This window comes from Strix aluco, chromosome 20 (genome assembly GCF_031877795.1).
Source record: "Strix aluco isolate bStrAlu1 chromosome 20, bStrAlu1.hap1, whole genome shotgun sequence".
NCBI lineage: Eukaryota > Metazoa > Chordata > Aves > Strigiformes > Strigidae > Strix > Strix aluco.
The window spans coordinates 15,426,563-15,439,125 of NC_133950.1; the positions used below are offsets into that span (position 1 = coordinate 15,426,563).

Below are 12,563 nucleotides of genomic sequence, written 5' to 3' on the forward strand. Positions count from 1 at the left end.
AGTTGCATTGCTTGCTGCTATTTGATAGATGCTGAAGCTACTAAAAATTGATACAATGGAATACGTAGTTAGTCAAGTCTCCACATTCCTCCATCCCCTCCTTACGACTGCAGTAGTTCAGGTTCACTTAGTTTTCTGGGATTTGTGGTTGCTTCTTCCCTTTCATATAATCATTAAATCCATAACAGAGGTGAGTTGCCTCTGCTAATTTTAGCTTTCTTTTTGCCATGTGTAGGTCCATATGATTTTGGTGGTGTTCTGACAAATAGTAACCGGGACATTATAAATGGGGATGCTATCCACAAGCGAAACCAATCTTACAAGGAGATGCACTGGTAAGCTTCGTCAGCGTGACAACGGCAAATTCAGGCAAATTTGTCTTTAATAGAGAAAAAGGCATCGCAGCCTCTTGAATTCAAACTCTTCAGTGCAGGACATCATAACGTAGATTGGCTTGGTTGAACAATTAGAAATGAATATGCAACTGTAAATCATGATTTAAACACTCAAAAAGTATTATTGTGACTTAACATAAATTCTTTATTACTGGAAAACTTCAAATTAATGGTGGGTGACTTCTCAAGAAGCTAAACATTTCTTGCTGGGAAAGAACTAATAGGAAGTCCAGTAGCCCCTGTTGTAGAGAATATCAAATTAGTTTTGCAGTTACTCTCTGAGGATGAACCTGAGGACGGGGGCAGGGGCAATCTGCTTGCTTTCTCTCTGGACGTGGGCAGTTGTGTGCCTGAGCAGCTCGCACGCTGTCACAGCTTTGCAGCAATTCCAGTGCTCTGTGAAGCGTCCCTTTCTCTTTTCAGTCTTCACCCTGGAGATCTCTACCCTTTCACAAGAAAGCCCCTGTTTATCATCGTGGACTCTTCAAACAGTGTCGCCTATAAGGTAAGGCTCCTCAAGGCAGCTACTTGTATGATAGGATATAGTGTCAACCCCTAGTTAGCTTACGCTTTTAACAGGCTATTTTTTTAAACAGTTTGTATTCAGTCTTTCTTTTCTTTTGAGGTTGTGCATGCTAGTCAGGATCTGATCCTATGAATAGGAACAAGAAGGAGAAGCACATGAACAGCCGCTCATTGGAAAGTAATAAATCCTCCTGGAGGGAAAAAAGGTTCAAGATTTCCAAGGTCTCTGGTGGGAGGTTTATTTTTGTTATATACCAAAGACAAATCTTGGTGTGTGTGCATGGGGGAGGGAGATAACTAATCTGCTTTTTTTTTTTCCAGTCATCCAACACTCAGTTGCTTTTATGCAACAGAAAGGAGTCAAAGCATTGAGCCTGATCTTATAAAACACGGGGTGTCTGTGTCTGAAAAGTATCTGAACCAAGGAAATACAAGACTCAAATTAGCATCCTGTGTTACTGTAGAGTGGTGTATGCTTGGACAATGGGCCTCCTTCCTAGGGTGCTCTGGACTTTCAGTAGAATTACTCCAGGCCAAATCACCTTTGGGAGTCGGCAGTTCGGGTAATACAGAAGCAGGCATTTTCAATCTCAGCTGCCAGTTGAATCTGGATAGTGTTACGACATTTATTTCATTCATGAATGGGATATTAAGAATGTGCTATATCTGGGGAAAGTGCCACTTCCTTATGTCTTCCTTTTTATAGCTCCATTATGTGCAGTGAGGGAAGCGAACGTTCACAGCTGCGCTCCAGAGGACGGATAGGGACGTCTAGTGGCCAGATGAACTTGTTCAGTACCCGCAGGCTGTGGTGTTTGTTTTAAAGGCATTTGTTGGTCAACGAGAGGTACTAAATCAGTGATCAGTATGATTCAGGGTAGTTCTGTACTGAGCCAGGGAACTCTTACCTGGCAGACTTAATAATGATCTGGCCTCTCTGTAGGGTTTTTGGTTTGTTGTATAGTAAAGCATTTCAAAGGGCTTTTTAAATACTGCTGCATTTAACTTCACCACACTAGCTTTCAGTGCAAATCTGCTTTTTATTACATTCCCTTCCCCATTTAAAGGGAGGGAAACACAATTACAATGATTTACTCGTCCTTCTGAGAAAATGAGGATTTGGTAGGGATTTATTTTCCTCTGCTCTTTCCTGACATTCATTCCAGTATAACAACAAGGGGGGTTTGGTTTGGCTTTGTTTCAGGGGAAAAAGTGTGGCTTGGGTTTGGTTTTTTGTTTTGGTTTGTTTTTTTACGCCCTTCGCCTCTAGTAGAATTGCTGAAAGATGTCAAGTGGATCAGCTCTGTAAGAGAGAGTGAGGGATTCCTGGTGATGCCAGATCACATACAGCTCTGGATGTACCAGGGTTCTGGGGACAGCTTAGAGCAAAGGATCTTTCTGAGGTGATGGATTCCCACATGTAGATCTGTAGCTCTTGTGAGAATAACTGTCAAGTGTTTACAGTAGAGTCTGCCTCTTGTATTACATTTAAATGATTTTCTTTAGATTTTGTGGGCACACAGTAAGCAAAAACTGTAGCCTCCATTTAGTTTTTTTCCCTTGTTCTGCAGTGAACTGACCATCAGTAGTGTAAAATACGGCAGTGCTCTGTCAAGCACACAGAGCAGCTGGTGTGAGAGAAGTCCAACTCTGCTTGTCTGTAAGGAGTACAGAAATGGGAGTTTTGGAAGTATTTCAGGACAGGATTATGGAAGTGGCTGCTAGGAGCTCTGACCCAGATCAGAATCGTGTGGGCGCAATTGTGAGGAATCTAAACAGAGAATGAAGAGAAAAAAGAAAGAGCATGGACTTCTATTAAAAAAAATATGTTCAGCATTTGAGAACTCGCGTTCACCTTCACAATCCATTGCCATTGAACCTAGGGAGGTGGATGTGTGGGGATGGGTTGAGGTCTTTTGTTTTCGGCTGAAGGTAGATGGCAGAGCTCTCAATCACAGGATTTTCTGGCCCTTGTCAATGCCTGTCTGTCATCGTTCTGTGCACACTTACGTGCTTGGTTCCTTGTCACCACAAAATACTGATAGTGCTGTCCTGGGACTGCCCTCTGGGTGTGTTGTGAGATGCTTTGTAGGCTCGAGCACTGGCACAAAGGAGGTTCTGTGCAATTGTGTGAGAAGTTGAAGTCAATGTACTGACTTTTTTTCCACATGGCTGCTCTGATTTTTTCTGATAGGACAGTAGCTATCCTGACATTTAAATGTCACTGCCAGCAATACTGGCAGGAACAGCAACTGCTCACACATCTTTTTCTACAGCCCATTTCTGCTCCCCTGCATGCATTCTCATCCTCTCCCTCTCTCTGGAGGGCTTAAATGGTGATGACTGAAAGTAAGTCCTGCCAGGAAGTGACTTGCCAGTTTGTCAAATCAGCGGCACTTGAACAGCTTCCTCCCCTATATATTTAGCTGAAAGTGGAAGATAACTGCAAATCGAGCATATCTACTTAAAGCCATGATTTTTTTTTTTAACACTTCCATTTAAATATAGATGACTGTGTTCTTGAAGCTTACCAATGTATATGTGGATGAAATAATATTTTTAAATCAGTATCTTCTTGTAGCTGTGGTTGTCGAAGACTATGGTCAAATGCGAAGTCTTAAAAAAACCAAACCAAACCAAAACCTCCAGCCGGTAAGAATGCAAGGCCTTTGTCACTGATGTGGTATAAATACTCGACTTAGTAGAGTTTACATGTGAAGTGACTTCTTTCGGAGATAATGGGTAGCTCTTTTTTGGAGAGAGACGTATATGACACGCATTTTAAAAAGCAGCAATGCTTCTGTTGGAAAACTTGGAAGTGAAAAACCAGAGTCAGCTTTGAAACAAAGACGTGTTTTACCCTTTTTGGAGTTGTCCATGCACTGGAGGGCTGCAGTGCTCCTACCAACATCTAGACTGCAGGGCAGGTTTTCCTGGTGCGCTTTGCGGTCCCCCGCTCCAAGCCGTGGCTGTACCGCGCTCCTGCTCCTTTGTTGCATGTGTGCCTGCAGCGCTTTTCTGTGGAAATGGGGAGCGGAGAGGGGGGTGGTGAGTGAATCCAGGTGTTCGCTTGGGCTGTGGTAGGCAGCTGTGTCTGGGCAAGAGCTGAGACAGGCACCTGGAAGCTTGCGAGTCTTATCTTCCCGGTCCTGCAGTCTAGGTGCAGCGCCTGGCATGAGCAGCTGCCTTCCAGAGAGCACATTCTGGGTTAAACCGTGTAGTCTCTCCCCTTTGCAGGACTTGCTAGCTGTGTTGACTTAATCTCTGCTGGGACACAGCCCAAAATGATCTCAGATACTGTCAGTGAGTAATACCTTTCCTGAGATATATGAGTAGCCCGTCGTTTTGCTTTATGGTCGGAGGCAGTGTTTAATTGCATTGTCATCTTTACTGATGGAGTGTACGGAAAGTCTGCTTTGGTCTCTAACTGAGGGACACGAGATACAATTCCACATGGGAATCCGCTCATGAAGACTAAGCAAACGTGTTACTCGAACGTGTCACCTGCCAGTGTGTATTCAGTTCAAACTGGCAATGTCTGGGGTGACTCTGGAGTTTTAAATGTTTCTTTATAGTATAGTTTTACTAATTACTAGGTTGGCCTGCAGTTACTGTCTTCATGGTAATAGTCTTTGTTTCTTCATTAAGAGACCAAACCTTAGTATCTAGCATTATAAACCTCCCTTGGGCTCTTAATGAAACAGAAGGGGTTTTAGGACTAGTCAGCACTCTGTCAGATATGGGAAATGTTTTTTTTTGATTAGACTAGATTACTGTCTTTAGTATTTAGCAGACTTAGATTAAATTAATTCAGTGAAACTAATTTAATTGAAATATACTGCCCGGAAGGGAAAGTTCCATTTGAATTGAGCAGAAGCCAGAAGGAATGAAAAAATGCGCTTTTAGATGATTCCACACAAGCAAATACTTTTGGTGATGTATACCTTGCACTTGTAACCTGCCAATTTTAAGAATATAATCTGCAGACATGTGTCTTGCTCTCGTGCTCGGGATGCATGGTTTGAATGTGTGCTCTGACAGGATGCAGGCATGATCATTTCTATTCTCCATGGCTTTGCAAGCCTTCGGTTTTAAGCTTAAGAAAGTTTTGGTGAGACACATAACAGCTAATGAATTTTTTTTTCTTGGTGATTACCAATCAGTATACCTATGAGACAGATACACAGTAGGATTGTTATCAGGTAAACATTGGTGAAACTGGACAACGGTGTCGTTTGAGGTTTCTGGAGAAATTCTGGTGCAACAGGACACTTGGGCAATATTTAAGGTGCTGGTGAAAGGTGCATGAAATGAGTATTGTAAAATGAGGGTTCAGTATAGCAGATGTTAAGGTTATGACATGCTTGCTTAAAGGAAACTTATTTTTAAACTTTTCTGCAGTGGGCTCTTCTGCTTCATCAGAAATAGTTCCTCCTGCTGGAAAGAAAAGGGGAAAGAAATAACTTTGACTGGAAAGCTTAGTTGGTATTGAGGAGAGGTGCTGGATCTATTTTGACCCAAAAGCCAATGGCTTTCATTTTTACAGCAGAACATTTTTTTTCCAAGTAATGTATTACTACTGAAAGCCATATTTCCATTAAATTAGTGTCTGTTATCAGTAGCAGTGAAATGAGAGAATTATAGATTCCTTTAAAATGTAATGGGTTATATTCTTTCTGTGCTGTGATCTATGAGTAAGTCAACTTACTGCCAATGCTGAACTGTGTGACGGGCATTAGTGTGTTCTCTGACATTAATAGTCGTTGTACCCTTGACCTGCTGACTGTTCAAAAGCAAGCAAAGTGACCATCAATACTTCAAAATTCTTATCTGTTACAGAATTTCACAAACTTATTTGGACAACCATTGGTGTGCTTGCTTTCTCCAACAGCATATCCAAAAGCATTACAAGGTACGTGTAGTGTTGCATTTCCTAATGAGTTGCAGTTGGATCACATATCTATCCCAAACAAATATAGCTTAGATTCTTCAGGAGAAGATAGCTTTTCATCACTGTGGAATCCCTAAGTCACATTAACGTTCCATGAAGTAGTATGATAGAGTTTAGTTACTGTTTATGGCAAGTAGTTTACTCTAACAATGATGCTATTTCTACAGATAGCTTCAGCAAGTGCTAGGAGGCAAAGTCTCTCCTACACAGAGACTCAGAAAATTGCCAGCCCAGTGCTGGGATGATGATGAGGATGATTAGCATTTTCGGTAGCTTTATTAGTCCCAGAAAGTGAGCAGAGTCAGCTTGAGGTATCAGCCTTTAAATCCCAGGTGTAGAGCAAAATCTTCTCAGATCTTGTTCTGATTTTGGAGGGTAAGTTAAGGAAAACCGTTGGCTTCGTATGTCCTGAGAAGGTGTGTTTATAGTAGGAACAGCAATGAAACGTTACATTCTTCAGTCCTTGTGACTACTATAAACTATAAATCATTCCAGACTTTCTCACTGGAATTTGCCATGTTAAGGTTATTACCCATCACAAAGACAAGTGCAGAGGTCTGGCTTAGGCCACATGCAGTGATGTTAGACAGGTATGAGAGTGTGCAGGAAGTGGAAGCTTCTCATTTGGTTTGAAACTATTCCTGTTATTTAGCTGAAACTTAAGTAGAAATTAAGTACTGTAATAATGAATCCTCTTTAAACAGAAATTCTGAAAAATAGAACTAACTTTGTAAATTACTGGTTGCTTATATTGATAGACCAGTCAGGAAAGTCTTGCTGTAGTTCTGGGGGGGGCAACACTGAACACTGGGGCACCCTGCAGAGACCTCGTAGCTGAACTGACCTGAGCCCCGCGTCGGTACGGCATTGCACCAAGCGTGCTGTGTGCCTGCCTCCTGAAAACCCCAGAATGCACCAAAACAAGTCAGTAATCCTTGCTGCTGGGGAAGCCTTTCTGTCAGGGCACATCATCTGCCGTGCGTTGCCTTCCTTTTTGACTTCCTGGTTGGCTGGGATGAGGCTTGGGCGCCTCTGTCATGCTGGACTGCGTGTAGTAAGTGGGGTTTAGGATATTGGGATGCCCAACAGAAAGGCAACTATGTAGGCTTGGGGGGGCTGTATAGGTTTAACTACCTGTTTTTTTGAATGGAGTACAAATGTCCATGTTTGATTATAAATCCTGAAGAGAAATATTAGTCTATCGGTTGTTTCGGTTATGACTTTTGTGTTCAAGTTATGTGCTCAAAATGAAGAGCCTCCCACAATTCATAAGAAAATCTAATTTCTCCTGGTGTTCATGCCCATCTCCAGTGAGCCTTTATTGCTAGTCATTGCATCACCTTGAGAACAGATCTGCCACAAGAGGAGAGAAGATGTAACTAACACAGAGGAGCAGCTCCTCTGTTACAGAATTTAGTGGGTGAGCGGCTTCATTCTGTGGCAGGGACAGCTTTTCTGTTTTATGTGCCAAATGTATCTCTTTGTCTATTGATTTTTATTTTTTTTTTTAGATCAGTCTCAGCGGGGTAGCCTCTTCACACTCTTTCTGAACAATCCTTTAATGGCATTCCTATTTGTCTCTGGATTATCAAGCATGCGCAGAGGATTGTGGGAGAAGTGTCAAGATTACCTTAGAAAAATCAACCGAGATATTGCCCAGCTGCTGACCCACTCCCGGTCCATAGGTACGTGCCTGGAGATGCACAACTGAACCCTAGCATGCTGCTTAAGCAGGTGCTGGTTTTTCTTGCTCAGCCTTTCCAAGGGGCAGAATAGTGAATAAGGGAAATCCACGAGAATTCATAGTGCTTTCCCCCAAGTCTCCCTTTTCTTTCTGTATTTTTAATTCTTTAAGCCTTTCTAAACTGAGTTTTCTTTGCCTTCTCTACAGATCAGTCCTTTCTTCAATTTTTTGGGGATGAATTTCTTCGCTTGCTTCTAACAAGATTTATCTTCTGTTCGGCTACTATGAGGATGCACAAAATTTTCCGGGTATGCAGGGATATCTCTCCCTTTGGGAGAGCAGCAATCCAGTGTAGAACCGCACTGCCTCAGGATGGAAGGGTCTTAGGGCTAAGTGTATCACTGTGACTTCAGAAAGATAACTGATGCTCACATGCTAATGCCTGCAGCTTGCACTGAGTCTGTGCCTTTGTATCTCTCCAAAGGTGTGAAGCCTTTGACTCACTGAAGCCTTATTCCTCCACATAAGTAGCAGACACAGTCATTTATATCACTCTGAACAGCCTTGTCTGCTAGAAAAATTCCTCTTAATAATTCAAGATTATTATTTCTACACAACTGAAAAGGTGTAGAACAAGAATGTAAGAGGAAGCGGGGAGGAGTGGAATGTTATTGCTGAAGTGTATTCTAGTGTGAATGGATTTTGAAAGGTCTTTGAAGTGTAAATGAATAAGCTAAACAGGAAGATGGTATTTTCCCTCCCTGTTGGTTAATGCTGTGCCAACAGTGACGTCTGCTTCTGGATCTACACCATTTTATGTATGTGAGTGTTGGCATATAAACTGCCTGCTCCATTTTAAACACTACAGAAAAAAATAGTTGAAGCACAGAAAGTTACAGAATTCATCTTGTCTAGCTGCAGACATCCCGTAGCTTCCCAGGCCTAAGTTAGCTACCTAGGCTGCTTCGATACCGGGGAAGGAAGCAGGTCTTCTGTTAGTGGGGAGAGATCTGCCCCCAGCGTCTTAGATATTTGTTTTAGGATGAGATGAATCTCCCACTGGAGATGCTTACATGTCTATAATTTCAAGAAATGAACTCCAGCCTAGTAGGTAAGTATATGTGAAGTCTTTTTGTCTTTTTTTTGGTGGTTTTTTTTTTCTTGCAAGGCTTCTGTGAACATATTATTAACCATCTTAGATGAATGAGCATTTGTCTTGCCACTCTGACCATTTCTGAGTCAATGCAAAGGGAAGACTGAAAATGCTAGAATATTTTCTCTCTCTGTGGCATGCTAAACAGATTAGGATACCTCTTAGGTGAAATTGGCTTTTTGCAATCTTCTTTATAAAGGGTGTAAAAATAAATGAATGTCTGATTCTCTTTGTTTTCACTGTCATCTAGCAGGAGACTCGAAATTATCCCGAATCTTATCCTCAGCTGCCAAGAGATGAGACGGTGGAGAACCCTCACCTCCAAAAGCACATTTTGGAGCTGGCTTCCATACTGGATGTCAGGAATGTTTTCCTGGAAAACACCCTCGATGACTATTAAAAGAAACTGTCTTTACTGCAAAGGGGTTTCCCTGGCCACAGATTTTGAATGGTGCAGTTTTATAATGTGAAAATCATAAAAGGAAGTACTTGATTTTATTTTTAAATTTAGGACCATTATTTTAAAAAGTAATAATAAACAGCTGTTAGTTTAGCTGTTCCATTCTGTATGGGGTCAATTTTATAAGCAGAAGTTTTCATGTCTTTTAAATGTTAAACTAAAGAATCACTAGAGGTTTATTTCTGGTCTTGTGGCTATCAACCACATTTCCAACAGCTGATCCTAAGCATAGAAGTATTATTGGTTACCTTTAGCCCACATTTGTGGAAATCCTTTATTTTTATACAATTTTAAGAAATTGGAAAAAATCAATAGAAAACCAATATTTTATCCCCAAAGAGACTGGATTTGAAATGGTAAAGATGGAACCACACAGTGCAAACCAACAATAGCAATAAAACAGAGTCCTTCATAACAAATATATTTTTTCAGTCTTAGGCAAGTAAGTAGGCAAAACTGTGGACAGTTAAGTTGCATTTGGAGCAGTGGGTTTGAAGTGAAGTTGTAAAGATACTTAATGCTCCTTATAAATTTGACACAGCAATTTTATATATAAAACTTTGTACTGCTGGCCAAGGAGACGATTTACTCAGCTTGTTTGGGTGGATGGTTAGCAGATTACCAAATTACCAAACTAAGAAAGCTAGCCCCCATCTCTCACTGTAACATGGGTCATCTTGCCATTTGTATTGCTGCCACGATTTTCCAGGAGGAGGGGGCATTCTTCATTTTGAGGTACTAGACAGAAATTCTTACATTTCCTGCAGGTGCCATCCCTCCTTTCCGTGTGTGGATGGAATGTGTGGCTCCCAGTGTACCAGTCCCTGACAGGAGCTGAAAGAACGGCCCGTATAGTGCCGAGCACGAGCCCCTCCTGTCACTCACTTATCTGACCCGTCTGTGCTGGATCCCTGTGCCCGAGGAGAGATGCTGATGCTCCTCTTGCAGATTCAACAAAGTGGGTGCTGCCGTAACGCCCTGTTAACATTTTGCACACCCTCCATCGCGTCTCAGTCCCGTCTTTGAACTGGTGAAACCGAGGGGCTGTAATCACGTGTGGCAGCACGGTGGGCTCCCTCAGTCCGGGGGTGTGAAGCAGCGCGGTGGCCTCTGCGAAGGCCCTTGCTGGAGAAGGTGATGCTGGCTGCTGGGGAAGGTGCTTGCCGACTCATCTGGGCTGTCCTGCCAGCCTTGCAGAGCTGGAGGACCTCTTGCAACTCCTGACAGTGAAGGTGGGAGCAAGAAGGAAACGAAAATATTTTAAACTGTTAAATGAAAAGGTCCATTGTCTCTGTTCCATGGGCTGCTAGAAAAGAAAGGAAAGGACAAGTCTGATTGGCGCTTTGATGTTGAACCCCAGCCACACCTCTATTTTTAGGTGAATAAAGCGCAGAACTCGGTGACTACCGTAGTATCACGGCAGGCCCGTTGGCAGTGCCATCGTGCGAGGTGTGCTCTAGGCAGCCGGAATAGCAAAGGGCAGCACGGACAGACCCCGTTCAGCTGAGGAGAGCGCAGGATGGAACAGCGAGAATTGCTGGGGTGTAGCCGGGAAGTTTGCATGAAGGTTCTCTGGAGCTGGGCTGAGGCTTACGCCATCCGTTCTTTTCCCAAGTGTAAAAAAAAAAAATTCTGTGAATGCTAGTGTTTGTTCTAAGCAGTCTTGAAGCTGGTCTATTGAGCCCCCACCACTTGGTGCTGCTCTTCTTTGGACTGTGGCAGGACTTCATTACCTGGGACGTGGAGTTTATTTTGAAGAGTGTGTGTTTGTGTGTGTGCATGTGTATTCTAGGCGTCTGTGTGTATATGTACAATACGCATACATCTACTGGCTGGTGTAAATTGTAAATATGTATATATGTATAGGTACTTGTATATGTATTAAAAAAGAATGAAACAGTGCAATGTCTATATACAAAATTTATATATACACACATACGCCAATTTAGGTGCATTCCACGAGGTGTTGCAGATCATTTGTGGTTGTAGTAAAGGTTATGGCTCTTCTGCCACTGTAATGTGCTGTTTCCAGGGACTTACACTTGGACCTTGAAGTAATTCATTAACTGATTGCAGGTACAGGAGGCGTTAGCCAGGGGAGTGAGTACTCCTGTAGGTGTTACAGTGGTAGGATTTATGTATTCTCAACTGTGAAGCTGATGTCCTGCCTTTCGTTCTGGTAGGAGGTGCCCAGTTATTAAAACATGGGATTGTACGTAGAAGCTAAAGATACAGAAAGCCTTTAGGGCAGCAGCAAGGGAGAGGTGAGTTCTCTCTCACCCTGCCTGCTATTCCTCCACCAGCAGCGTTCAACTTGCATGGAAAAGGGGAATTTAGTTTTCCCCAGCTCACTGCCTTCCAACCAAATGCTTTTGTTTTGCTTTAGCTTTTTTGCTTTGCTGAAGCTGTTCTCATTTTGGTTCTGTCTATCTGGAAAAGAGTATGCTATTTCTAAGCATAGGAGTGTGGGCTGGTGAACCTCTGTGGGACGTTGGTTGTTAACTGACTGGGAAAGCGTTGGTGGACCCAGTCTTCATTTTAGCAGGGCTGAAACGAGGAGCCCTTGCTTGTGATCTGAGGGGCTTCTAGTCTACTTTGCAGCCCTAAGAGGAGGTTCTGTTGCTTGTTACTAAGCTTGATCTAATCATTGGAGAACACACTTTTCAAAAAACAAATCAAAAACCCTGAAGAAGCTAGAATGTAGGAGAATATAAGGCCTTGAAAATTAGTTCAGAAGTTGAACTTGTGGTGACTGTCCAAGTCAAAAATTCATTTTTGAGGTCCCTCATTCTCTTCTTACCTACTGAGCTTTTGTGCAGGAGGTACGCTGCTGGCAGGGATAGTCAAAGGTAAAGATTTCACTCCTGTTGTGTCAGTAGGAGTACAAAATTGTACTTTGTAAGCAAAAGGCCGATACCCTCCATCTGCTCTAGCTGTAGATAGGATGCGTATCTGGTCTTGGATCTTGAGCCAGCCCCCTCCCTTCCCACCCAAAGCAACTGCATTCAAGATGAAAATATTGATATTTTCCCCTCCAAGTAAAAGCTTGTCTTGTTTGAACTTACTAAGTCATTCTAAACTTGTGCTACTGTGTGCTGTGTGCTATGGTCGTAGGTACCTTCTCGATGTATGCTTGTATGTACTGAAGAAAAATCTGGTTAATGTATCTAGCAGTCCTCAGTGTGGAAGCGAAGCAAAGACTGAACCATTTTTAAGTGAGAAGAGAACAAATCCTTTCTTCTCAGGCCTAATGCCTTCCCTCTTGTCTCGCTCTCCCTTTCTTCATATATCTTTACTGCTTGTGTTAGCGGAGTAGACTTGCCACCACTGGGCAATACTGAATTAAAGGGGTAAATTCTGTAGGAGCTGGGGTGAACGCGTCCTCACTGGATGAC

At 42.6% G+C, this 12,563-nt stretch overlaps 1 protein-coding gene across 14 annotated transcripts in view; it reads left to right on the top strand.

Moving 5' to 3' along the window:
- SCAI (suppressor of cancer cell invasion) overlaps positions 1-11,073 on the top strand; it is a 44,783-nt gene extending 33,710 nt beyond the window's left edge. For 12 of the 14 annotated variants that reach the window (XM_074846514.1, XM_074846505.1, XM_074846502.1 and 9 more), the window contains 6 exons: positions 236-335; positions 819-900; positions 5,760-5,832; positions 7,383-7,556; positions 7,763-7,863; positions 8,959-11,073. In XM_074846514.1, the coding sequence (XP_074702615.1) occupies positions 236-335; positions 819-900; positions 5,760-5,832; positions 7,383-7,556; positions 7,763-7,863; positions 8,959-9,108 (680 nt within the window). In that variant the 3' untranslated portion in view covers positions 9,109-11,073. Of the gene's footprint in view, positions 1-235; positions 336-818; positions 901-5,759; positions 5,833-7,382; positions 7,557-7,762; positions 8,667-8,958 lie in introns of all 14 variants that reach the window. The other 2 variants (XR_012625871.1, XM_074846503.1) reach the window with 2 other exon arrangements.
- Positions 11,074-12,563: the final 1,490 nt, after the last annotated feature.